Source organism: Eubalaena glacialis, chromosome 9 (assembly GCF_028564815.1).
Source record: "Eubalaena glacialis isolate mEubGla1 chromosome 9, mEubGla1.1.hap2.+ XY, whole genome shotgun sequence".
In the NCBI taxonomy this organism is placed as follows: domain Eukaryota; kingdom Metazoa; phylum Chordata; class Mammalia; order Artiodactyla; family Balaenidae; genus Eubalaena; species Eubalaena glacialis.
In genome coordinates this window covers 108946889-108974361 of record NC_083724.1, presented here as the reverse complement: position 1 = coordinate 108974361, position 27473 = coordinate 108946889, and the positions used below count along the sequence as shown (strand labels likewise).

The 27473-nt window shown below is 54.8% G+C and overlaps 1 protein-coding gene across 5 annotated transcripts in view; it reads right to left on the bottom strand.

The window, feature by feature from the left end:
• BMP1 (bone morphogenetic protein 1) overlaps positions 1-27473 on the bottom strand; it is a 40014-nt gene that overhangs the window by 4017 nt on the left and 8524 nt on the right. The window contains exons 3-18 of one of the 5 annotated variants that reach the window (XM_061200676.1): positions 25898-26062; positions 25591-25708; positions 25110-25288; positions 24257-24362; positions 22623-22747; positions 21996-22111; positions 13786-13888; positions 12194-12310; positions 11786-11931; positions 11489-11684; positions 10088-10213; positions 8857-9062; positions 8264-8444; positions 4323-4448; positions 1141-1268; positions 541-754 (exon numbers count right to left, since the gene is read on the bottom strand). In XM_061200676.1, the coding sequence (XP_061056659.1) occupies positions 541-754; positions 1141-1268; positions 4323-4448; positions 8264-8444; positions 8857-9062; positions 10088-10213; positions 11489-11684; positions 11786-11931; positions 12194-12310; positions 13786-13888; positions 21996-22111; positions 22623-22747; positions 24257-24362; positions 25110-25288; positions 25591-25708; positions 25898-26062 (2352 nt within the window). Of the gene's footprint in view, positions 1-540; positions 755-1140; positions 1269-4322; positions 4449-4964; positions 5140-6791; positions 7191-8263; positions 8445-8856; positions 9063-10087; positions 10214-11488; positions 11685-11785; positions 11932-12193; positions 12311-13785; positions 13889-21995; positions 22112-22622; positions 22748-24256; positions 24363-25109; positions 25289-25590; positions 25709-25897; positions 26063-27473 lie in introns of those variants that run through there. The other 4 variants (XM_061200677.1, XR_009702102.1, XR_009702101.1 and 1 more) reach the window with 4 other exon arrangements.

Below are 27473 nucleotides of genomic sequence, written 5' to 3'. Positions count from 1 at the left end.
GGGCTCAGTAGAAGGTTGTTGAATAAACGAACAAGTAAATGCAGAGTAAACCCCTCAAGGACTGAGAGGTTTGTCTGCTTCGTTCATTTTGTGACCCGCACTTAGGATGCTGCCGCGTACCTGCCACGTGTTAACAAATGTCTGTGGAATGAATGAACGCGTGAATCTGGGGGGGTGGAATGTGGGTGGCCTACTGCACAGTCAAGTGTCCTACCTCTGGGGACTCCAGGGGATTCCCTCCCCATCTCTGGTTCTCTACGCACTGCTGTCACTGCCCTGTTTTCGGACCTTCGCACCCCTAATCAGGACCTCCTCTCCCTGGCCCAGGAGGCTGACTCTCTGCCCCTCTGGTCTGGCCTTCAGGACATGCTGTCTCTCCACCCGGCCAGGGGCTGGGCCTGTCTGTGTCTTCAGGAGCTCTTTGTAAACGTCCGACTGGAGCCCAGGGCCTGCCTTTGAGACCAGGATCAGCAGAGGCCTCCAGGACAAATGACCACACAGGGCACCGGCTGCTCCTGCCCTGGCCTGCGGTGGGCTCACCTGTGGAGTGGGACGCCTGGAAGCCCTTCCTCTGCACGGAGTTGTCAGAGTAGAAGCGCAGGAACATGCGGTTGCCCGTGGCCAGGACGGGCTCGGGCTTCTTGCTCCCGCAGAAGCGACCCAGGACGGGGGCCTTGGCGTCACGCCCGTCGTACACCTCCAGGTGGTCATAGGCACACTCAGGCTGGGACTCGATGTCCATCTCCATGAAGGTCTGGAGGGCATGAGGGAGGACAGCGAATTAGGAATTATGTGGCCGGGGGCAGGAGGCGTGGGCAACAGGTGGCACCAAACCAAGGCCCCTGGACCCCAGTTCATGGACACCAGGGCAGTGGCCACTGCTGGTGGATGGGAGACGGGGAGGACCTAGGAATGAGGTGATGGCAGGTACAAACCCACTGTATGCTGGGAAAGGGCCTCTGTCCATACCAGACTTGGGCTTCTCACAGGGATGGCAGCCCTGTGGGCTCAGCCAGGCCACCAGCCTGCAGCCTGCATGGCCCTGAGCAGTGCTCTGAGTGACATGGGGCTTTGGAGCTGACAGGAAATAGGTGATGGGCAGATGGCACAGAGGAGCGGGGTGGGGAGTGGGCACCTTACCAGCTTGACCCGGTGCCCGGGGGTGCTAGAGATGGCCCAGGTACACTCCTTCTTGCTGGGGTATTTGTCAGGCCAGTTGGGGCTGGTGATGGTGCCACTGGTGGATGTCACCCTGTGGTCACAGCCGGCTGTGGAGAGGTGAGTGAGGGGAAGGGGATCAGCAGGGACCCCAGTGCTCCAATGGTCCCTGTGAAGAAAGGAAGGAAGAAGCCCCTCCCTCCCCTCCTCCTCCTTTCTTGCTTCTCTTGTTCCCCACTTAGAAATGGAACGAAAGCTCACATTACTTCTTTTCCATTCAGTCACCCAGCCCGGGGAAATCTAGCTGCTTGGTTCCAAGCTGGACCTCACCTGGCACCATCCATGGAAGCAGCCCTCCCAGGCGCCCCGTGTACACTCCTGGACCTTTGAGGCCATTTGGCCATACCACCTCTGCCCTCCACGAAGCTGACATCCTCTGATCTCCTGCCACGCTTCCACATCCACAGAAGACTTTGGCACCTGACTCAGTTCTCTCCACGCCACTCCTGCCACCATCCTAGGTGATGTCAACAAACACATGGATGGTCCACCCACATGCTGGCCTCTTGCCCCTGACCTTCTCAGCTCTATGGGTTCTCACCTCTCACCACCAAGGCTTCACCATCACCCTCCAATTCTCGATGCTACAAACACATCACCCTCGCAGTGGCCACCTCCCGTTCTTCCAGGGCGCTCAGGCCCTCCCTTTCCCTAACACCTCTTCAGCTTTAGAGAGACCTCGATGGCCTCGATCCTTCCACTTCCTCCCAATACTTCCGCCTGGGTTGACTTAACTTGTTTCTCTATCAGCTGGACCATGTGGCCCATCACCCCAGCTGCTCATCAAGGGCCACGCTTGAGCTGCACCATCTTGGAAAACCCCATTCGTGGTCTCCAAGCGTGGCTGGGCCCCCACCCCTTGATATTCTTTGGATTCGTCCTTCACCAGCTCCATCTCTCACCTCCTCAGCTACAGCTCCAAACCTTCGGCCCTCTCCTCAACTCCCAGCCCCGCTCCCAGCAGACCACCTCACCTCCTGCCTCCTGGAGAAAAGCAGGGCCCTCAACTATGAACAACTTCAACTTCCCAACCCCTACCTGCAAACTCACCTTCCCCGCTCACCTTCCCTCCTGCCTTGTCTTAGAGAAGGTGCCACTCCTCCTGGGCAGGAATGGATTTTCCTTCCTTGAGCTGGAGCTCATTGCTGCCCACCATCTGGGGACCCTCATATCACACATTACCCGCGCTCACTCCCTCTGCCAGCTCGGCCAGCCCACGAACCTTCCTACGCTTTGCCCATTCTGAAACAACTCTCTCCTTGTCTTCAAGAAAACTTGCTACACCATGTTCTCACTACTCATGGCTCCTTGATCCACTGCAATCTGCCTTCTGCCTCGGAACAGCATGGCCTCACAAACTCCAAGGCTGATGCTCCTTATTCGTTATCATCCAATCTGACAGGTCTCTCTGAGGAAAAGCCAGTGCACTGCTGGACTGGGGAGGAGAAAGGGGCGGGTGGGGTGCAGGCCCAACAGTTGTGCCTATAGTCAGAGGCTCACAGGATGAAGGCACAGCCGCCAGGGTCCAGAGGGGCAGTGCCCTCGCAGGCCGCCCAGCGGCCTGGGTGGAGGCAGGTGGAGCTCCTGGCCTCCACGTTTGAGCTATGAACTGCTTCCATCACCCGTCTTCAGCTTCCCATGTCCACACTCACTGCCCCCCACCCCATTTTTACACCAGTTTTCCCCACCCTCTAATTTCTCCTTCCATGCCCACTTCTCTCCCCAGCTACTCTGCAGTCTCCTCGGGAGGAGAGGGATCCCCTCTTGAACCCCCTACAGAACTTTGCACAGACCTACACCCTCCGCAGGGCGTCAGGAAATACTGATTTGTTACTAGCCTAGCACTGAGTAAGGAACGATGAGTTCTTCTAAAGTGAATCGGAGCTACACACAGGCCATCTTCCCAGGAAGTTTACACCTGCTCCTGCTGTCTTGTTGATGTCAATGCTGAGGGTTCTTTAGCAAAACCCTGTTTTTCATAGAGAGTACAGAGATGGCATGCAGTTTAGATAACATCAGAAGAAGGTCTCCCCTAGCTAAAAGATATGGGGGCTCCATGAGTCAGGTGCTCTATATTTGGAGAGCCTGAAGCGATGGGGATGGAAGCCCTGGAATGTCTGTTGGGTGCTTCACCTCTGTTTATTCTAGTCGGCAGTTTATTTGCTGATACTTTGGTTGTCCACCTAGTAATGGTGAGAAGAGGCATTTGCCAGGCACTGTGCTAAGTGGTCAAAGCAAGGGCTCTAAAGCTTAGGACGATCTCATGGGTGAGGCAATTGAAGCTCAGAGAGCCGAAATGACTCACCCAACGGCACACAGACTCTCAGTGTCAGAGGCGAGTCTACATTGTGCTGCTGCGGTAGTACATCCCCAGCAGGCACGGGCCACAGTGGAATCAACAACAGGGAGCAGGCCAGGGTTGTATTGCATCCAGAGAGGTATCATGTGATATGGGCAATGACCTGAGAGCTGTTTCCAAGGATCTGCAGGGCTTCAATGTCAGGGAGGCAGCAGCCCTGTTCTGGGTGTCCCCAGGGGTCAGAGATGTGACCAATAACAGTGACATACGTGACTGCTTGCTATGAGCCAGGCACTGCTCGGAGCACATCACAGCGCCCCGCCCCTAGGAGGAGGGTGCTGGTGCCATCCAGCAGTCACTCGTGAGCAAACCCAGGTGCGGAGAAAGGAAGTCAGCTGCTCAAGGGCACGTGGCTGGCTAAGTGGTAGGGCTGCGCCAGGCAGCCTGGCACCAGAGTCTGTGCTCTTCACCACTGTCCCAGCTCGCCTCCCTGACAGAGGGAGGTCGGACAAAGAGAAAGACTTGGACGTGGACTTTAAGGAGTGCTAATTACCAAAGCAGCCTAACAATGGGGCCTGGGGGCAGCCCCTCCTCTCCAGAAGTGTGTGTGGCTTGGATATTGCTGGGGGGGGGGTCCGTGCACTAGGCGGGAGGCAAAACAAGGTGACCTCAGAGGTCACTCAGCTTCTCGAGTCCAAAGAGAGGCCGAAGGAGATGGCACCTCTGAGCCCGCTCCCCAGCCTCGGTCCTTCAGGCCCCAGGCCGTGGGCAGCGGGAGGTGCCCGGGGCCTCTGGCAGCGCTTACCTTCCTTGCAGTCGTGCTTGTTGTCGTGGAGGACGAAGCCACTGCGACACTGACACTCATAGCTGCCGAAGGTGTTGACGCAGTCTTGCTGGCAGCCGCCGTTATCCTTGGAGCACTCGTCCTTGTCTGCAGGGGGAACAAGCAAGGGCAGACTGGTCTGTGTGGGGCTGAGGGCTGCGTCACCCCAGGGGAAGTGGGAGGACTGGCTGGGCGTCCACCTCGCCCTCCCCCCGCCCCCCCACAGGCGGGGTGGGGAGCGGAGGTCAAGGCGATGGTGGGGGTCCAGGGCACTGCATCAAGCGGAGGCGGCTGAGGGGGGCCCAGCTGTGCGGAGAGAAAGGAGAAGTGGACGGAGGGAGGCTGGGGTCTGGAGCTGACCAGCATGGGAACCCTCTACCATTACCTGCTTACTGGACAGACGGACAAGTGGAAAAATAGACACACGGACAAGCAGACTGCAAGAGAAAGGAGCAGGACGCAGGGGTCCCTCTTTTACTTCACAACAGGAAATGTCACAGACACCATCAAAATGGGAGGGGCGGGAGGCAGGGAGGGTCCCCTGTCCACGTGAGGGGGGGCGGGGGCGAGGAGAGCACCAGTTCTGTCCGGCCGGAGGGAGCCGGGCCGGCATGGCAGAGCGGAGGTCGGGGTGGGCGGCAGCAGAGCCCCCAGCCCATTCCGTCCAAGGTGAGGTTCCTGAGTAACAAAGGGTCCGGGAGGCCAGGCGGGCCTCACTGGGGGGTCCGGTTTCTTTTCTGCACTCGGAATTTGAGCTGGTGGGGCCGTCCCCGGGGGGGCTGCAGAGCTGGCCTCTTTTCTGAAACGAGAGAGAGAAGGAGAAAAGGGACCAAGGGGTGCGGGTGGAGGGCGGGGGCCAGGGAGGGAGAGCAGTGAAAACCAGGCCCGGCTCCGAGGGGGGTCCACGGGCAGCGCGGGGTGGGGGGCAGCGGGACACACATGCAGGATGGCCATGTCCGGAGCAGCCAGGCCACGGAGGGGCAGCGGGTGGGAGGAGGCACAGCGACAGGGGACAGACGGGAGGAAGCCTGCGGCAGGGAGAAGGCCTTGGGGGTGGGAATGAGGCCCGCACGCTGGGGAAGGAGACGTAGAGTCTCTAGCACAGGGGAGCAGTCCAGGGGAAGGGGGCCTCATCCAGAGCTCGGCTCTCTCCCCTGGTGCTGCAACTACAGAGTGTGTTACAGACACAGACACACACTCACGCCAACACACCCACAGACCTATTATCCCTCACCCTGTACCGTCGTCCCGACATGGCAGCACAGACACTGACCCACAGGTTGACACACACACACACACACACACACACACACACAAACACATGCACAGGATACACATCAGCCCCTCACACACAGACACCACACTCACACACATCAGCCATCAGCCACCTGTGTACACCTGCACACAGGGATAGATGCCGCTGGCTCACTCCCTGTGCGTGAGGAAGCATGCGCAGGCACAAACACACAGGCACAGGTACAAACAGAGACACACGTGGATGCAGAGACCACGGGCTCGTCAGCAGGCCACTGCGGACTCAGGAGGGCTCGCAGGCGCAGCTGCTCCCATTCGGGTGGATCTGCACATGCGCTCTCCCATGAACACAGAAACTGACACACAGAGGGACACGTGGTCACAGGCACGGATACGTCACACACATTCTCCACTCTCTACATGGTCATTTTGGGTACTGTGTGCCTGGAACGGAGGCAGGCATTCAGGGAAGGGGAGTGGACACACAGAATTCCAGAGATGAGCCCGAGGTAGAAAGATGCCTGCTGACATTCACATGGCCAGGTGGAGTCTGTGACAACGGTGGCCCTGTTCCGGGTCTCCCTTGGGAGAGGGCCCCGAGGGCTGGAGCACTGGCTCCCAGATGGCCCTGCTTCTCCAATCCACTCTCAGGTGAGCCAGACCCCGTGGGACCCAAACAACCCAAGGTCAAGAGGTGGAGTCCCCAAGTCCTTCCCCAGGTCTCCTCAGTTAGAGCATCGTGAGGGACCCTGACAGAGGGCCCTGTGGAAGCTGCCTTTGCACAAGCCCTGTGAGAATGTGGGGGTGATGGGCACCCTACAACCCATCCTGGGGTTTCACCGAGTAACTCACTGATGACTATGCTGGGAGCTTCAGGAGTCCCAGCTCATGGAATGAGCAAAGACTGTCCTGAAATTGACCCCCATGCCTTCGTCATATTTGCACCACAGAAACCGAGTACAGTGCCTGGCACATTGTAGGGGTAAAATAAATACTTGCCCAATGAACGAGTGAGTGGGTGAGTGAGTGCTGAGTGCAGTATTGAGAGCTGTGAGCCCTGAGAAAGGGCTGCTTTAGTGCCCGGAGAGGGGCTCTGCCATGGTTGGGGGCAGCCTCTCCTGGGAGCCAGGGATGCAGGTTGCAGGAGGGGCAGGAGCAGGGAGTGGACACGGGCTGGGACAAGGAGATGGCACTCACCCTCCAGTGCCAAATGCCCCGGAAGGTGGCTGGGGTCACACTGAAGGTCTTCAGGCTCTCTCTTCTTCTTGCCTTATGGTCTCCTCGCTGGGTGTCCCAAAAGTCCAAATAGCCCCCCTCCTGGGGGGTCAGAGTCAGATGCCCTGGACCCTGAGGGCTGAACCTTGATGCCCAGCGGTGAGGGTCCTCTGCAGGTTTCTTGTGAGAAGGCACAGTGCAAGTGTGCATGTGCAGGTGTGTGTGTGCGTGTGTGTGCGCACGCGTCTGTGCAGAGCTGAGGGTGGGCTGAGGGTAGCACGGTGTTGGGCCAGGGCAGGGCAGTAACCGTGGGTGGAGAGCCCTGGGCTCTAGGTCTGACAGATGTGGTGCTGGTCCCCCTCCGTGCCCACCCCCGCAAGACTGGAGCAACAGAAGGGCAGGAAGAGACAAGAGTAAGCAGGTAATGGTTTCCCCGGCGCCGAGCCCATCCCTGAGTAGATGTTACGTCCCCTCAGCCCTCTGGTGAGCACCTTACACGGGTTCCAGGTGGGCCCAGGGAAGAGAGGGAGTCGCATTGCAAGGGTCTCAGCCAGCAGTGGGGCAGGGGCTGTGAGGCACTGAAAGCAGAGCGGGGTGGCTGGCAGTACCAAGCAGGGAACCAGTGCACAGGGGCAGTGCATGGCATCCAGTGGGGCAGGCGAGGGTGCAGGGCGGCCACATAGGGGACTTGAGGATGCAGGACCCTGGGCAAAGGAGGGGAGAAGGAAGGCAGCGTGGACCCGGCCGGAGGCTTCTGGGCTTCCTGCCGCCCATGCCTGGCCCACCAGGTGTGCTGGGGATGAAGATCCCTGGGCTGCTTCCCGACAAACTGTCTGCTCCAGCCAGCCCATGGCCTCCTGTCTGCCCGGAGATGGGGCCCTCAAAGGGACTCGACCCCTAGCCTTACATGGGGCAGCTGTCAACAGACATGTGCTGGCTGGATCTGAGTCCCCCACCGTGGGCCTCGGGGGAATGGGAAGGCTTTGGGGTTGAGGGAAGGGAGGCTCCTCATCGTTTCTGAAGGCCCCGGCATGACCCCATTTGGTGTGTGCAGGTTCTGATGAAAGATCCAGCCGCTGCCAGATAATCTGCCCCAGAGTCCAATGCAAACGCCCTCCTCTTCTGCATGCGGCAGTGCCCGGCCTCACTGAACTCCCTGTTCCCAGGGCCTGACCTCTCTCGGGTCTTGGCTGGCGGCCCCTGAGGCCTGGAGCGCCCTCTCCCTTCCTTTCTGCAGGCCTATGTCCTGCCTGGCCTCAGGTCGGCTCCCATACAGCCTTGAGGGCTCAGGAATAGCGGGGTTCAGGCGGGGAGGGCTGTCCTGGTGGTGGAGGGCCAGTGCGGGGAGCAGGGGACAGACCCTGCTGCCCGACACCAGAGGGGCTGCAGAGTACACGGGTGCAGCGGCAGGAAGGAAGGGATGCGGGGCTCGGAGCTGGGGAGTCCGGGGTTACCTGAGAAGAAGTGGGCCTTGAAGCCCTTTTTGGAGACTGTGTTGTCGGACTTGAACTCCACACGCATGTTGTTGTACTGGGAGGTGATGACCTCGGGCTTCTCGGAGCCACAGAACTTGCCGTGCAGCTTAGAGTCGGCCGTGAGTCCGCTGCGCACCTCCACGAAGTCATACTTGCACACCTGTGGGGCAGCGCAGCTCCAGGCCCACCTCCTCCAGGAAGCCTCTCCTGACCACCCTCGCCTGAGGAGGCTCCCTGTTCTGTGGGTCCTTTCGCCTTTAGTTACCTGCTTTGCCACATCTAACAATTCAAAAAGTGCCACCCCACCCCATCAGTTCCTCTTGTGCTCCCCACACAAGCCCCCAGCCCTGCCTCTCCCCACAGGATTCTGGACTCCACGTCCTTCATTCCCACGTGCCACGTGCTCCCTGGCCTTCAAGGCCCTCCTCCCTGAGCCTCCCCTGCTTCCTCTGAACCCCCCTCTGCCTCTACATTCCTGGAGTATTTCTTTCGGAGGGTAGGAAGCAGGCACCAGGCTGAGCTCGCATGCCTCAGACCTCCCTGTGTCTCCTCAGCCCCAGGCGGGCACTTACATCATTGCCCTCGGTCTCGAAGAAGTCAAACTGCAGGGAAATGCGGTACTGGGTGGGCGCCACCAGCTGCCAGATGCAGTTTTTGTTAGGGGGGTACTCCTTGGGCCAGCCCGGGCTGGTGATGGAGCCATTGAGCTTGGTGAGGAATCCACCACAGGCAGCTGGGGGGACAAGGGAGGTGGCTTCACCCACCAGGAGTCCCGGCTCTAGAGAAGGGCATGGACACAGGCTGGGGTGCATGAAGGAGGAGGAGTGGGTTTGTGGGTTCCCCCAGCCTGGGGGGCTTGTGTGTGGTCTCTATGCGGAAGAAGGGAAGGAGGCAGGGCGAGGGGGGTGTCTTCAGAGTAGGAGGAGTTGTGTGGTCACTTCAATTTTCTCTACGAGAGAACAGGCCAGGCGTCTGCTTAGAGGTGGGGGGGTGGGGTGAGGGGCTCCAGAAAGGCAGTACCAGTGGGCAGGGGGCGCTGGGAGGGAGGCAGAGGGGATGGGGCTGTGGGGGAGGATGGGGAGGATGGGGAGGAGGGCAGGGAGGACCGAGTGGAGAGCAGGGAGGACCGAGAGGAGGGCAGGGAGGACCAAGAGGAGGGCAGGGAGGACCGGGAGGACAGGGAGGACTGGGAGGAGAGCAGGGAGGACCGAGAGGAGGGCAGGGAGGACCGCGAGGAGGGCAGGAAGGACCGGGAGGAGGGCAGGGAGCACTGAGAGGAGGGCAGGGAGGACCAGGAAGACTGGAAGGAGGGCTGGGAGGGAGGCAGGGAGGACTAGGAGGCAGGGACTGGGAGGCACGGAGGGAGAGGGAGCTGCTCAGAGGTGAGTGGAGAGAAGCTGGGCAGCAAGATCAGGCTGAGCTGGAGTCAGTTAGCCAGAGAGTGTTTCACTACCTCCTGGGAATATTTATAATGAGTGGCTGGAACTCAGTGCCTTTCTAAGAACAGTGGTTTCCAAATTGTGGGTCATGACCTTCTGGTGGGTGATGAAATCAGTCAAGATCAGCATTTAAAAAGAAGAACAAGAATGAAGACAAAACAAAACCAGAGTACATCACACCTGGTCACAGTGTGTTCCAGGGGATTGAAACATACAATGTATTCCTTATCCATGAGTAGTGACCAAAGTGCCAGGGAATCCTAGTTTTTCTGGAAAGGGGTCTGTCCAAGGGCAGAAGAGATCCGGGCTGGAGGGTTTGGGGTGGGAGAGGGAACAAGGTCCTGGGCAACCTGGGGGCACTTACCCTCGCAGCGGCGCTTGTCAGGGGCCAGCTCATACCCAGGGTCGCAGCTGCACTTGTAACTGCCCAGGGTGTTGAGACACCGCTGCTCACAGCCCCCACGGTTGGGCCGAGAGCACTCGTCCACCTCTGCGGTCGGAAGGAAAGGGTGTCAGGGACTCCCAGTCCGGGGCCTGGGTCCCTGCTCCTGCCCTCTGCTTGAGAGTCAAGTCCAGGGTCCCTCAGGCTCCTAGGACCACCCCCAGTCCCATTGCAGGGGGAGGAAGTCAGCTGTGACCTGCTCAGAACCCCACTCGGTCCCCAGGGGATCCTGTCTGTGACAACCCTAAAGGGACAGGCAGTGCCCTGAAGGAGGGGACAGGTGGGCCCATGGAGCCTTCCTTCTGACCACACTGGCTGGGCCGGTGGCCACCACCATTCACTGGGGCCTCTCATGTGCCGTCCCCGGCTGAGTACTATTCTTTCACCTCTGCTTCAATCCCTACATGAAGCCTGTGATGGAGGGGCTGTAACTGTGCCCAGCTTACAGACGAGGAAATGAGGTTTGGGCAGAACACCCTCAATGCCCAGGGTCACGCCGATAAAAAGTCCACGCTGCCTTGTCTCCTCCCTGAGCTCCTACGGTACTTCCTGCCTGCACATCTCACTGAGATTCCTTCAGTACAAACTTTTGGACTTTAAGGCAACTCCTGAATTGTTATATCAATTCTCTGTCGAGCACCTACCGTGTGTCAGCTACTTTTACCTACGTTTTTCATTTACTCAATGAGGTATGTAGCTTTTCAGTGGGACCTTTTCTGCCCAGTTAGGCCATAAATTCAAGGGCAGGGCGCCAGGGTCTACGAATCCCTCACAGTGTGTTGAGTGAGTGAATGAGGAACGAATGAAGCCATGGCAGCACCATTCACAATAGCCAAGGTGTCCACCAATGGATGAGGCTAAAGGAAATGTGGTTCAGACACACAGTGGAATACTATTCAGCCTTAAAAAAGAAGGAAATTCCGCCATATGCGATAACACGGATGAACCTTCAGGACATTATGTTAAGTAAAATAAGCCAGTCCCAAAAAGTCAAATTCTGCATGATTCCACTTACATGAGGTATCTAAAATAGCCCAATTCATAAATTTAAAGAGTGGAATGATGGGTGTCCAGGGCTGGGGGAGGGGGAGGTGGGGAGTTATGAATCAGTGGGCATAAAGTTTCCGTCAAGCAAGGAGATGTGCACAGCGCTGTGCCTTGGTCAGCAATACTGGTCTGTACACTTAGATGTGTTCCGAGCGTAGATCTCACGCTAAGTGTTCTTACCACAATCAAATAAAATTTAAAAAATAAAAAGAAGGAACAAAGGAGGTGGGTTGGCCACAGGAGTGGGCCGGGGTAGGGGAGCGGGGAAGGAGGCACCTTTGAAAAAGTTGACGGCGAAGCCAGCTTTGTTAATGGACCCATCAGAGACGAACTTGAGCCAGAGGCGGCTGGACGTGCTCTTGATGTCGTCCGGCTTCTCATAGCCGCAGTAGCGCCCGACGAGGGTGCTGCTCTCGCTGTGCCCGTCGCGCACCTCCAGATAGTCATAGGCGCAGCTGTCGTGGCGCTCAATCTGGGGGTCGGGGGCTCCGTCAGCAGGAGGAGCCCTGGGGGCCCAGACCCAAGCCCCGGAAGCCCGCAGGAGGTGGGCCGTCCTGGGGGTCTCTGACCCACCTCAAAGGACTGGAAGGTGAGGCCCACATGGAAGCCCTCGGACACCTGGATCCGCCAGATGCAGACTTTGCTGGGCCGGTAGTCGTCTGGGTAATTGGGCGACTGGATGTGGCCGTTGTCCTTTTTCACATCTCCCCCACAGATGGCTTTGGGGACAGGGGACGAGGTGGGAAAAAGAAGATGTTGGTCAGAATGCTCTGCAATGTTCGAAAGCCCCTCTACCCCCTCTTCCAGCCCTGCCCACCCACATCCCCAGCTTCCCAGTGCCCCTGGTCCTGGCCAGTCCCAGTGGGATCTCTGTTTCCTCCTTCACGGGCCCTCGGCCTTGCCCCTGGGGTGCCAGGAGGGAGTGGTTCTAGGGTGTCCAGGGACCCCACCTCTGACTCCCCCGTCCCCCTGCCTCGGTACCTTCATAGACCGCAAAGAAGCCTTTCCCAACCCAGTTGCTGCTGCTGCGGAATTCAACCCAGAGGCGGCTGTCGGTGGAGACAATGGGCTCCGGGAGTTTGCCCCCGCAGAAGCGGCCTGCACAGACGGCGCGGACAGGGGGCAGTGAGGCCCAAAGCAAGGCCCTCTCCCTTCCCGCACCAGGGCTGCACCTCCAGGAAGCCCTCCCCACCTCTCTGAGGGGCTCGGGGGCTCTGGCCCTGGTCTGCACTTGAAACACATTCAAGTTGGCCTGCATCTGGTCCAAGGTCCAGTTTGGCCTTGAAGAGCCAGAGTCCACTCTAGAAGATTTCATGCCCTTGAGGGAAAGGATAGGAGTCTGTTTCTGGGAGGAAAGGTGACTCCTCACCTTAACCAACGGTACCTGTGTTTTATTTACTTTTTAAAAAGAGCATTACCATCACTACTTATCCTTTCTTATTTGCTCTCCACGCAAACAAGTAATAACCAAAGACAAACACAGTTTTCTTTTGCTCAAATGCAGGGAATGCCATGGGACCCCAAATAAATCCCAGAAGCTGGGGACTGGGTCAGAAAATATCCTCTTTGAAATAAAACCTGACAAGAATCCACATAAGCAGATGAGGCTGGCCATCTGTGGAATTCTTTGTAGTCAAGAATTGACTAGGGATGATTTGTGTGTTCGTAATAAGATGGGTGTTTCCCAACTTTCAGCAATGGACAGAGGGTGCTGCCCTAGGAATGTAAGTTATGAAAAAGAAACTGCAAAAAAAAAAAAAAAGAAAGAAAGAAACTGCAATCTTGGAAATGCTAACACTTCTGTAGCAAGAAGTGTCGTAATGACAGCTGCTTTGGGTGACTAATAAGAAATATTTGAATATCAGAAACTGGGGGAAAAAAAGAGATGGTTAGGAGGATTTGTCAGCCTGCTTCAGGCAGAGGCTGTGAGACAAAGTTCTAACGCTAAGGAGCGGTCCTGAGCTACTTAGGCTCACATCCAGATCGAAGAAGGAGAATGCATGTAGCTCCTCAGGCTCTAACTCTGTGTCCATTACAGCATCTTCTGTCCTGTGGTTCTGACCCATCCATCCCCCACTTACCCACTCTCCTATCCCCTGAGACAAAGCATCCTGTGCAAACAAGTTTGGGCGACCGTGCCAGGAATGTAGGCCTCTGTGGTGCACCAGGCTGCATTGTGGGCACCCTCAGGCCACATCTCGTAGACAGAAAACGGAGCCTCTGAAATTGCCCAGATGAGGAAGAGAGCCTGGAGCTGAGAGGACGGGCCTGTCCCTCTCCCTCTGTCACCTTGTGTGACTCCCCACACCTATACACTGACAGCCACCCTCTGAGGGAGGCCTGGAAGCCCGTACTGAGGACCCTGAGGTCCAGACTGGGGAAGAGACTTGCCCAAAGTCACACATTTAGTGATGGAGCTGGCAGCACTGACTATACCAGGACACCTGGTTCCCATGCTAGGGTGCTGCCCTTAGCCAAGTGCTGGTGTTGCGGGGAGGATGCAGAGCGTGTCATGTGAGTAGTCCTAAGAAGGACGCAGCTGTGGAGGCGGAGAGGCGGGGCTGTGCCGGTACCTCGGAGGGGCGCCTTCCTCCAGAAGCCGTCTCGGACCTCCACGTAGTCGTACCAGCACAGGCGGCTGCGGTACAGGTCCATGGACGTGAAGTTCAGGATGATCTGGGGAAATGGGGGAGGAAGAAGGCTACACCGCTGCCCACACATCACCCGCCGGCCTCGCCCACCAGCCCCGTGACCGCTGCCTGCCTCGCGAGGCTGTTTGCCATGGGTTATAAACAGTTAAGTGCTCCAGAAAGGAGCTCCTGGCACAGAAGTGTCCCTCGTCCCCAGCCATCTGCCATTTCTAGTCAGCATTCTTCCCAGATACCCTAAGCCAGGCCTCACTTCAAATGCACAGCCTCGCTGAAAATATGTTTGAGACCTGGGGTCTCATTTTACTGATCTCCTTAGTAAGGAGCCGTTGCTTAGGGTTAAACAAACCCAGCTCTCTTCATGGTCAACTTAAATAATATAAATTACAGCATCTTTAGAGGGAAGAGGTCTCCTTGGTGAGAGGAAGGGCCCAGGGAGGCATGTGGGACTGGGGGCAGGGGGCGGTATGAACGGGAATGAAGGGTCCAGAGAGGAAGAGCAGAGGGAAGAAGGCCTGAGTTACCCATCATCACGTATTTACTGAATGCTGGTTCTAGGCAGGGCTCGTGCTACCCGCTGAAGGGAATATCAGGTCTGTATGCCTCCCAAGAATGGGTTTAAGACACTCAACTATACTTCAATTAAAAAAAAAAAAAAGGGCTTCCCTGGTGGCGCAGTGGTTAAGAATCTGCCTGCCAATGCAGGGCACATGGGTTCGAGCCCTCATCCGGGAAGATCCCACATGCCGCGGAGCAACTAAGCCCGTGCACCACAACTACTCAGCCTGCGCTCTAGAGCCCACGAGCCACAACTACTGAACCTGTGTGCCGCAACTACTGAAGCCCACACGCCTAGAGCCCGTGCTCCACAACAAGAGAAGCCACCGCAATGAGAAGCCTGCGCACCTCAACAAAGAGGCGCCCCCGCTCGCCACAACTAGAGAAAGCCTGCGCACAGCAACGAAGACCCAACGCAGCCAAAAATAAATAAATAAATAAAAGAAAAAAAAAAAAAGATATGTCCCTGTCAAGGAACTTAGGACTTAGAAGAATGAGACATATGCATGAAAAGACCACCTAGTGAAAAACTCAGACTCCAGTCATACGAGCCTGGGTTTGAATCTCGCCTCTGCATAAAATGGTGCATAAAATGAGGAAAGAGCATCTCACCCTAACACAGCAATACATCCGTACAGATACTGCCCTAAGCACCTCTTCACATAAACTTATTTCAGCCCTTGAACTCATCAAATGGTCACCTAATACTGGAGGAACGTTTGATACCTCGGTAAGTACCAAGTCTCCCCAGCAGGGGGGCATATGAACAGGTAGAGAAGCACACTTCCTAGGAGGGAAACTGCTTCCTTAGTATTTTCTGGAGTGAGTCCTGAAGCCTGCTGTATGTTCAGAGTCCAACAAGCAGGGACTCCAGAGAATGGCGCCCCCATCTGCGAGCAGTGTGCAGTGGGCATGAGAAGGCCCAAGGGGCCCACCTGTTAGGTGCTAGCTGGGTTCCCTGCTGGAGGAGAAGGGGACAAGGGTGTCCATCTCCCCTGTGGCTCACTGCAGTGTTAGAGGCAGACAGAGTGCAGGCCAGAATGAAAAAGATCCCACGGGTGCTGGCAGTTGCTGTCAGCAGCCAATACTGCCGCTGGTCAAGGAAGAGCTCCTGGCTCATGGTCACTTTAGCACCGACCCCGTCAGAATTCTTGGTGTTCTCTTTTTTTTTTAATTTTAATTTTTTATTTTATTTTATTTTTATTTATTTATTTTTGGCTGCATTGGGTCTTCGTTGCTGTGCGCAGGCTTTCTCTAGTTGCGGCGAGCGGGGCCTACTCTTTGTTGTGGTGCATGGGTTTCTCATTGCGGTGGCTTCTCTTGTTGCGGAGCATGGGCTCTAGGCATGTGGCCTTCAGTAGTTGTGGCACGTGGGCTCAGTAGTTGTGGCTCGTGGGCTCTAGAGCGCAGGCTCAGTAGTTGTGGCGCACAGGCTTAGTTGCTCTGTGGCATGTGGGATCTCCCTGGAGCAGGGCTCGAACCCATGTCCCCTGCATTGGCAGGTGGATTCTTAACCACTGCGCCAGCAGGGAAGTTCCTTCTTGGTGTTTTCAATATCCACCTGCACTATCCTTCCCATTTCCTGACCTTTGCATTCCCTAACCTCCTCTCTCACCCTCTCTCTGCCCCTTCTCAGCCAGCACATCATGCCCTGGACCTTGTTATCATCCATAATCTCAAATCCAAGGACCCCACTCTATATCCATGTGCCCCAATCTTTCCTTGCTCACTCCCTCTGTACACAGAGCTCAACGATCCTTCCAGTTCACTGCAACCTTCAATCTACTGAGCCTGTTGTACTTTCACTGCCTTTCACCCCCCTGTACTTACATTTCTTCTGACCTAGCTTGGAACCCATGGTCCATCTTTCATATTTTCTTTTGATTCACACATGAGTTTAAATATGTTTGTGTTTGGGGGGGGCTTTCATTAATTTTGTTACTCTGAGATGTAATCGAGTGAGATCACGTTTTGAAAAGTGCATTACAGGGGACTTCCCTGGTGGCGCAGTGGTTAAGAATCTGCCTGCCAATGCAGGGGACACAGGTTCAATCCCTGGTCCGGGAAGATCCCACATGCCGTGGAGCAACTAAGCCCGCATGCCACAACTACTGAGCCCACGTGCTGCAACTACTGAAGCCTGTGCGCCTAGAACCTATGCTCTACAACAAGGGAAGCCACTGCAATGAGAAGCCCGCGCACCGCAAGGAAGAGTAGCCCCCGCTCGTCACAACTAGCAAAAGCCCACGTGCAGCAACGGAGACCCAACACAGCCAAAAAACAAATAAAAATTAAAAAAAAAACGAAAAGTGCATATTACTCCTTTTTTTTTTTTTGGCCGTGCCGCATGGCTTGCAGGATCTCAGTTCCCCAACCAGGGATTGAACCCAGGCCACGGCAGTGAAAGCCCGGAATCCTAACCACTAGGCCACCAGGGAACCCCCGAAAACTGCACTATATTCCTCTTGATGATGATGATTCATCATCATTGGGAGTATTATTATTATTATTATTATAAAAATACAAGTCCTGGCATTTTGAAAAACTGAAGTTGAAAATCTGTTCTAACTCTTGCTATAGAGCCAGTGTCTTATGACCCAATATTTTATCTTTTTAGAAAATGACCAAATATGACCACAGAGGAAGTTTAATTCACTATGGAATCCTCGGTGCATGGCACATAATAGTTGTTTAATAAATATTTCTTGAATAGAATTTTGCTTTTTGGAATCTATTCTAATATACTTGCCCAAGTGTATAAAGATTTAAGTTTCAAGGTATTTATTTTGGCAGTAATGAAAGCTTGGAAAAACTTAAATCAGCATCCATCAAGAGACCTGAGGGGATGATTAAATAATTAAATTAAGGGCAATCAAGATGATGGGATGCCAAGCAACCACGAAAGTGATTGAGGTAGATCTATATGTGCTGACATGGAATGATGACTGTGATTTATTGTTGAGTGAAAGGCAAGTTACAGAAGGCCACACCCACACCTCCACCCACACACTAGAAGGGCCTGGAAGGACATCCCAAGTGTTACCAATGCTTAGTTGTCTCTGTGGAGTGGGATTTGGAGGATGAGCAAGGGGAGAAAATTCACTTTTTACCTTAGGCATGCCTATACTGCTCAAAATTTTTACAACATGCATATGTTATCTTTATATCTAGCAAACAACAAAAATACCTTTCGAAGAGCTGCTGGGTGGAAGAAGGAATGCAGAGGGCCGAGTGAGGGCTCCCTGACTCCTAAACTTACACCCTTAACCCCTACTCCACATGGCCTCCTTGGGCCTGCCAATCAATTTCACTCAGCAAGCAGCCCTGAGAACGGCAGCCACTTTCCCTTCCTCCCCGGAAACAACTGTGACTCTGTCCAGGGGGGATGGATTCAGGCCTCCGAAGAAACCGTGCCCAGCCAGCAGAGCCCCACAGGGCCCACCCAAGACCTGCCACGGGCAGGAGGAAGCAGAGGCCACCTCACGTGGAAGGAAGAGACCTGGGCTAGCAGTCAGGGGCATCCTACAGGGAGGCGCAGCCACGGCTATATTGAGACCGGAGGTGTCTAATTAAGAGTTGTAACAACTTCTGTCATGTGGAAACAGCTGTGCGCTGGTGGCAGGGGCACTGCCCTTTGCCAAGGAAAACTGGGCCAGCTCTGCCACTTCCTGGCCGGTGACTCCGGCCCATGGCTTGACTTTGTGCCTCGCTGTCTCTGTCTGAAAAATGGAGGTGACCGTTAGGACTCCACTGGGGAGTCGGAGGTAAATGAGATACGGGTACAGAGTCCCCAGGTGCACCCTGCGTGTGGGAAGTATTCCTCATGCTTGTTGGGTGCTCTCAGGGAGGGGTTGGGAGAACACGCCGACCCTGGGGAACCTGTTGTCTGGCTTCAGTCAGATCTTAGGTCTCATTTAACTCCTCTGGGCCTCTGTTTCCTTATCTATAACATGGTAACGGTAATAGTACCAGCCTCATAGGACTTAGGGGAATTAAATTAATACACGTAAAATTTACGACCTAGTCTGACACGGGTGCCATACATACACGTCACACATCCATACGACAGTGTATGCCACTTGATAAACGTTAATTTCACTCCTGGAGTTGAATTTGCTTAGATAGTTTGATATTGGGTTCACAGGATGGTCCGGATCAGAATCCAGGAAATAGAGGGAGGCAAATGAGGCACCCGGGGAAGTTGACCAGGGCTCACTCATTTAATAGATCAGGACCGTAGAATGATACTAGCAGCTAACATTGATTGAATTCCCACTATGTTGCAGGCAGTGCCCTAAGCACCTTATGTACATTAACTTGTTTAATCCTCGTATCAACCCCATGAGGGAGGTACTATCGCCAGGCTCATTTCACAAATGGGGAAACAAAGGCACAGAGAGGGCAAGCAACTTCCCCAAGATCATACATCCAGTAAAGAGCACAGCTGGGCGTCAAACCCAGGCACTCTGGATCCTAAACTTACACCCCTAACCTCCATTCCACGTGGCCTCCCCAGGCCTACCAATCAATTTTGCCCAACAGCTGTGCAAAGAATGAGCATCAACTTTCCCTCCATGCTCAGAGCTCTACGCCCTTCAGTGCCTGAGAAGAGGGACTTAAGGGAGGACCCAGCCCAGGCCTCGCAGAGGAGGGATGGGAGGGGTCATCTCTGCCCAGCTGGGGGATGGGAGGAGGCAGAATTTGGGTTGGACCTTGATGGGAATGAGGGTGGATACGGCCAAATCCAAAAACATTTTAAGTTCTTATCTTCTTGGCTCCTCTGCAACATTTGACTATGGTCTCCTTCTGAAACCACTTTCCTGCTCATAAAGGAGTTCCCTTCGTTGCTTGGGAAACACTGTAAATCCTCTTCAGGGCAGTTGCTGATTACGTGCAGTGTAAAGACTTGAGGATCCTCCAAGAAGTCCTCCAAAGTGGCTCTTTCTCCTGTTTGACATCCCTACGACTTGCACAACTGTACGAGATAAGTTTTACATTATCACTTTCATGTCTGGCAATAAGCTGAGAACTGGTAGGCAAGTGAAAAACAACCTCTCAGGAGCCAAACAGATGTCAAAGTCCATCCGCTAACACACGTGGATTTATTTAAGGTTTACTGTTGAAAGAGTAGACTTTGGAGTCAGATAGTCCTAGAACTGAATGCTGGTTCCACCATTGCTACCTGAGCAAACTTGGCCAGATCTACTCCTGCACTTTAAGCCTCAATTCCCTCCACTCTCCAGTAGGGATAACAGTACCTACGTCATGAAACGGTTGTGAGGAATAATGAGATCATGCATGTAAGATGCCAATACTTTGGCACATAATTGGTAAGTAACAAAGAGTGGCCATGCCAATTTTATGATACCATCCTCTTCTGACTTCCCAGCCTTTAAATGTTTCTGTCCCCCAGGGTTCCATCTTTGGTTCAGTTACAACTCTACAATTTCAACCAGGACCATGGGTGGGTTTTACTTTTTGCATTTCTACAATCATGCATTGGTTAATCTGGAATTTTTATCCGTAGCCCACTTCTCTCCCTGGAGCTCCGGGCAGGCCTCTGAAAAAGGATGGGGAGTCTTGTGGGAGCTATGAAGGGAGCAGGTCCCAGGCACAGAGAGGCTCCTAAGGCAAGGCCATGTGCTCACTAGGGACTAGGGCCAGCCCATGCCAGCCCACAAAGCAAGGAAAGAAGAGGGTCCTGACCAAGTTGCCATATGCCTGCCAACTGAGCAAACCTCCTGAATGGGAAAGAAAGTGATGCTCTACCCTACTCTGTGCTCCACAGGGCCGGGGACTGTCTCGTGCACCTGTCCATCCCCAGGGCTGGGCCCAGCACTGGGCACCTAGTGGCCACACAAGTTGCCAAAGGGCACTTAGTTGTTGGAATGGGACAAGGCTTTGGAATACACACAGTATTTCAATCACAGACTTTTATGTCATAATCCAGGATCTATGAGATCTTGGGCAAGTTAATTTTTCCAAGTTTGTTTTCTCATATACAAAATGAGGCTAACATTAGCACCCAGCCTATAACGTTGTGCTAAAAGACATAACACAGAGATTTAACACATGCCTGGCCAATCATATGCTCAGTAATCATTAGTTATTATTATTGTTATCCGCGGTGAGATTTCCAAAGGCTGGAAACCCTCAGCAGAGGAATGAAGGAATCCAGGGCAAGGTCACTACAAGCCAGTGAAAAGGACTGCAATTTTTAACTTAGATTCAGAACAAGAAGAAGAACAAGGAAGGGGTGGGTTCACTTTTGAGGGAAGACGGTAGAAAGTTAACCAAGGGAGATAGGGAATTACTCAGCTCTCAATAAAAGTCTGTCGTAAGTGAGGATGATCTTCAAATTATAAAAAATAAAATCAGCATCGTTTGGAAAGGAAATAGAAGCTCAATAATACAGAAGGAGAGTCAGCGAGCGCCTCTTTAAATTGGCTTTTGCCTCTAGACTCAAAAATGACATCAGAGGACATTCAAATAACTTGCAGATGTGAGCAGTGTCTGTAATCTTGAGAACTCAGAACAAAATCTTTCCCAGTTTTCAAAAGGGGTTTGTATGCATGCGTGCATGCACATGCGTGTGTTGGGAAGGGGGTTTAGAGTGAATTCTGGGAATTGCAAACCACTGAGTTCAATGGTGATCCCCAATTAAACAGATGGTCTATGACCATTTAGAAAAGAAACACTTGACTACTAGGAGCCAGTTTGGGTTCACTTGAAACAAGGTACATCAGACAAATCTCACTTCCTTTTTAAAAGGGGATTTACCAACTGGTGAAACAGTGGATTTGTTTTGGTAAGGCAATTCATCCATGTATTCGGCATTTATTAATCACTTCCTGTGCCAGAGACATAAAGATGACAAAGGCCTCGTCTCAGAAGCAGCTCATATGGTGGTTGGTCAATAAGGTGGTGACTGGTGGCTGGCTGGTAATGACATTTAGCGTAGTCATAGCTAGTGGAATAGTTTTGCCCGAAGCCTGCAGATTACTGGGTCAATGTCAATTCAGAGGGAGATCTTGGATCTGCTTTAATTCATGTCCTGTTCAATATTTTGATCAAAGGCCAGGTTCGGAAGACCCAGAAGACATGCTTATCAAATGAGCTCATGGGAGAGTGAGGACGGCTACCTGCTGGATGGTGGAATTCTGATCCAAAATGATCTTGAGAGCTGTTGGAATGAGCAATGCGACTGGTAATAAAATCTAACCCAGCTCAAGGTTGCACTAGAACATTAAGAACCAAGTTCCAATCAAGGGAAATAAAGCCTTAAAGCTGACTCTTAGGAGCAATAAAAATATGAAGGACATGGAAGGTCCAGGGGTGGGTGAGAGGTCCAGATTCCACATGAAAAGCCTGTGAATGGATCTGAGAAGCACTTAGAAAAATGCCTGGCACTTAGTAAATGCTATTCACAAGTTAGCATTTATATACAACTATTAGTAGAAGCCTCTCATCATCCTGCAGGGTGAATGAGTTTACATTCCCCAGGTAGGTCACTCACAGACACATGGACTAAGCTCTCCTACTCAGGGGTCCTGGCAGAGGAGAGGATGCTCAGTTACCTTCTCCCCAGGTGTGACTGAGATGCGCCATACGCAGTGCATGTGGGCGGAGTAGCCGTTGGGGTACTCAGGGGAGGAGAAGTTGCCCGTGCTATCTTGTAGGGTCTCTCCGCAAGCTGTCAAGGAAAGGAAATGACTGGGTTGCTGGCTGCAGGTGCCCAATCCCCACAACTTTCTGGCTTCCCTGCCCTGAGCCCTGGCATACTTTGGGGGAGAGGAGAGAGTCTGGGATGGCCCTGTCCCTTTAAGATCCATCCCTTCTCCTTTTCGTTCTACCTAGTGCTGCAGGATGCCCTGTTGTCAAGGCAACATGGGTTCCAGAGTTAAGGTCAAGCTCCTTCGGAGGGCCTCACTCCATCTCACTCCCTGAGAATCGCTCTGCGCCTCCCATTTTCTGCTCCTACTGTCCCTCACTCTCACAGACCCTCAGAAGATGGGTGGCTCGGCATCTCCCCACCTGATCCAAGCCCCAGTTTGGGTCTGTAACTTGAACACTCCCCCTCCCTGGGTGCCCCCTCCCCCGACACCAGGCAGCCTCAGCCTTTTCTAAGTCTCACAGCCTCAACCTTCTTGGCCCCAGGGCCTGCCCTCCCCCCAACCCTGGTCTGTCCCCACCCCTGCCCCGACCTGGGCACTTGTAGAGCTTGCGGGCCTGGGCAATGTCCCCCTTGCTGAGCCGGGTCCTCTGGCCGATGGGAGGCTTCACCCCATTCACCTCGTACTTGGGAACGATGGTGTCCAGGAAGATGCCCCTGAGGAGGAGAAGCCCAGCCTGAGTGAGAATCCGATGGGAAGGAGGGCAGCTGGCCTGCGTGCACCGAAGGTCACGACCCCGTAAGAGCCCAGACATTCCTCAGCAGGGTCAGGGATGGGTGGAGACATCTCACTCTGTCATTACACTGCCCACTGACCAGCAGCCACCCTGCTCCGTGGCAGCCACACCACAGGGCCTGGGGGAGCCCCAGGAACACTTTGGGAGGTCGGGGACACGGACCTAGGAGGCCCTGGGGACCCACCGGTGCTCCGGCTCAGTCTGGCCCAACTCCCAGCCCTGGGAGAGCTCCAGACCCCTCGTCAGTCATGTCTCAGCCCTGCCCGGCCCTGCTTCTGAGGCTCCCTGTGCTGATTCAGCCCTGACTACACCTCTCCCAGGACTACCCAGGGCCAACACTTCACCCTGCTGGCACGGGCTACTCCTGATGGCACCTGGGACAAGGCCAAAGGGCAGGCTCCACCGTGGCCAGACCAGACCCCAGGGACAGCCCCGCTAGCTCCTGATCCATCAGTGTCCCCTGTCCCCTCAGTTCCTGCCTGCTAGGTCCTGGATGTCTCCATCCGGGAGGAGCACAAGGAAGGGGGAGCAGGCATCCCTCCGCCTCCCTAGGGCCCCTGACTCACACCCAGCTGGGCAGAACTCAGCAGGAGGTGGGGTGGGATGTGGTGGGAAATGTACAGGGGGTGGTCTGTGGGCGTGGCGGGTGGGATGACCTCACCACCCTTCCTTGGTCTCTGTTCTCTCAGGTCTGGAGGCAGGAAGAGTGGGTCTAGAAGGAGCGTCTGAGGAGAAGGGGAGGGCCAGGGTCTGGGAGAGCAGAGACAGAGGATGAGGACAGAGCCAGGCATGGGAAAGGCCAGGAGGGGGTGCAAGTTGGGGTGTAGGGGGCTTGGGGGGGAGGCTGAGGAGGAGGAGGGGCTGTTTCCCACACTCCGCTAAGGAGAAGCTGGGACGGGGAGGCTGGGCCACTACCTCTGGGGGCTCTGGCTGTGATTTCTGGGAACCTAGGCCCAGGATAAAGAGTAGGTGTACATGTGCTCGTGAGCTGGGGAGGGGGGCTGGTCCAGGGCAGAAGCCAGACTTTGTGCCAATCAGCCAATTACAAAAAGGCAGACCCATCAGAAAGACATGCCCCCTTTGGCTGAGGGTTGAGGGAAAAGCTCAGCTCCTTCGGGTGGATACGGTCCCAGGGCCACAGCACACCACGCGGCTGCACAGCGGCTGGGTTTCAGCCTCCTGGGCCAGGTGTGCCCAGTACTAGGTGAAGAACCCAGGCTCTGTGAGTCCCGGCCCTGCCATGGACCCACCGCGGAAGAGGACAGCAGGGCAGGCAGCACCCACGGGTCCTCTGCTTGGGGGCCGCAGCCACCCAGAGGCCCACCCTTGTCCTCGCCAACGACCCCAGCAGGGCAGGCTAGTGCAAAGCGGGAGGCCTACGGAGGGCAGGGCCAGGCTGCCCCAGAAGAGGCTGGGCCCCATCTCTCACCTGGAGAATGTGTTCCGGGCATAGTGCATGATACTGTCAAAATCATAGGTCTCCCCCAGGGATTCCACCTCCTGGACCTCCATCTTCAGGAAGTTATACTCCTGCCCTGCGAAGACCAGGAAAAGGGTGTGGGGAGGTGGGAGTGGGAGGGTCTGTGCGGGATGCAGTGCTACCTTTTCAGGGTGGGGAACGGGGTCCTCCCTGCACTTGAGAGGTGACCCCCTACTTGGGGGTCTGGGCAGCTGCCAAAGGAAGCCTGGGGGAGGGGCGGGTCTCTAGAAGAGTCTGTCCAGCAGGAGGGTGGGTGGGGTTGAGGACCTGCTGGAGGGAAGGCTCAAGGGAAGATGGGAAGGAGGTGCCCATTTCTAGAACCACAGGGAGATGAGAGCAGTGAAGAGTGGAGGAGGCCTGGGGAGAAAGGGAGGAAGCAGGAAGGGAGGGAAGAAAGAGAGCACAGTGGGGAGAAAGGAGAGAGGGAAAAACCCTTAGAGGACAGCATAGGCAGAGAGCAGGAGACTGGGTAAAAGTGAAGAGAAAGGCTGAGGCAGCATGGGGGATAGGCCGACCCCTTCCCACCCGCCACCCTAAAGGCCAGGTGCGTTCTGGCTGCTCCAGACAGCCCCTGTGTGCAGGACCTGGACCTGTCCTGGCCCCCCATCTGACAACTGATTTGCAGTCCCTGAGCTGCTACTGACCCGGAGGAGATGCTGCAGGGGAAGGGTCTGGACCCCAGGCAGGGCTGTGACTACCCAGCTGGCTGGGACTATAATGCTGAGTTGACCAAAGGTGATGGCTTGAGGGAGCAGCTCCCACCCTGACCAGGAGCCCTGGAGGGGCAGGCAGAGGTGCGTACCTGGCTGGATGTTCTCGCGCACGATGGAGACGTGGCGGTCTCGGTCGGGCCGCGTGTGTTCGTGCCAGAAGCCGATGACATGACCCAGTTCATGGACCACGATGCCGAACTTGTCACAGTTCTTGCCGATGGAGATGGCCTGGGGGCCCCCACCACGGCGGCCCACGTAGGAGCAGCACCTGGAGGGCGGGGCCAGCTCAGGGGGGCGGTCCCGAGCTGGGGGAGTGCATCCACTCAGGGGTCGGGTGTGGCTGCCAGGGGGGCCAGGGAGCGGAGGGGTTGGGGAGGGACCCGAGTGCGGGATGCCCGGACTGTGTGCTGGGGTCTGAGCCACATCCGGGGCAGCTCCTGGGGAGATGCCCCATGGCGGGAGGGGACAGATGACGCAGGGCCGTGCCCAGATGGGACAGCTGCAGTGCTCAGGACAGAACATGGGTTGGGGCGACAGCCGAGGGTATAGTGCCCAGGGGCCCCTGCTCACCCGCAGGGTCGATAGGTGAACACAATATAGCTGTCCTCGTCTGTGCGCTCCAGGAAGGTGACACAGGTGTGCTTCTCCCAGTGCCTCATGGCCTGCCGGAAGACTGCCCTCTGGCTGCCTGCCAGGACAAGGGAGGCCAGGCTGTCACAGTTGTCCAGGTGGGCCCACTTCCAACCATTGCTAAAGAGTCAGCCATTCATTGGACAGACAGGCAGAAGGTACCACTCACACCATCATGCACGACAGGGCTGTCCTGAGGCCAGGCCAGGGTGCAGGCTGCTCTCCACACGCCTGACATCATGCTCACCAGTGAAATTTCCCCCAATGACAAAGGGGATGACCCCATCGGGCCACACGCGCTCTGGTCTAGACGTTGCTGCCCTCCGGCTCCGGGACCTGCTTCTCCATCTCCCGTGACTTCTCCTCTGTGGCTGCCCACTAGTGCTCTGACAGTTGAGGGTGGAAGAGTTTCCTGAAATTGAAAGAAGAAGGCATTTGGTAGCAAGGGAATGAAGAGCAAGAAGAAGCAAATTACAACCGATCCTCATTATCTAGGGATTCCGTATTTGCCCACTCAGTAAAATTTCTTTGTAACCCCCAAATCAATACCCTCAGCTCTTTCATGGTCACTTGCTGTCATGCACAGAGCAGTGAAAAATTTAAGTCACCCAACAGGCATGATCCCAGCTGAGCCTGAACAAGGCGACAGGCTGCCTTCTTGTTTCAGCTTATACTGTAAATATCTTTTTCACAATCTATTTAGTGCAACATTTTTTGCATTTTGTGCTTTTTCTTGGTGAGTTTGCTGTTTAAAATGACCCTCCCCTTACCCCCCTGTAGTGCTGAAGGGCTGTCTAGTGTTCCCAAGTGCAAGAGGGCTGGGATGTACCTTATGGAGAAAATACCCGGGTTAGAGAAGCTTTGTTCAGGCATGAGTTACAGTGCTCTTGGCCATGAGTTCAACGTTAATGAATCAATGCTATATTAATTAAGGTGTCTTTAAATAGAAACACACATAAGACTGGGTTACGTATTAATGAGTTGATGAAAATGTGACCAGAGGCTTGCAGGAACCTAACCCTGTGTTTCTCCTAGGAGTAATGGCTCAGAATTTGCTAATTCAGTGTTCGCAGTGACTTTATGGAATAACTGTAAGGTTATTCTATAACTCTATTCATAACTACGATGAACAGAGAGAACTGACTGTCAGTGAAAAAGAGAACAGCGGTGTAATCATTTCCCCAGACCTGCAGGGGACCCGAGACTAGGAAACAGTCCCCTCTCAGCCAATAAACCTTCATATTTGTGGAGCATACAGAACTTGATGTCCTCTTTAAGTATTCCCAAGTACATGTCCTCATTTGACACCGTAGCTCTCTGGATGGACTGGGCAAGTGTCGCTATCTACATTTGACAGATGAGGAAACTAAAGCCCAAGATTTGCGCAAAGTCAGATGGTGGGTTAGTGGCAAGTCCAAGTTATCCAAATCTCCATTCTGCTTTCCTCTTGTCCCATGTCTACTAATCCCCACTAAGGTCAAGTAAGCCTTGCTAGTTACCAGGCTACCAGGTCACCCTCCAATGCCAGCTGCTCTCTGGGGTAGTTTGACCTTTACTCCATGGCCTGCCCATGCCACGATCCTCCCTCCTGCCAGACAGGACAACTGCCTGGCACCACCAGAGTGTGCCCAGAACAGGTCCCAGGTGAGAATCCCCCACTTGGGCAATGGGAGGGTTACCTGTGAGCAGGACCACGTTCCAGAGCGGTGAGAAGGCTGGACAGAACCAAGACAGCCCAGGTCCTCAACCCTCCCATTCCCTCACCCATTCACAAGTGCCAGGCTTGTTGTGGGGGGGGGGGAATTGGACCCACCCCTGACCTT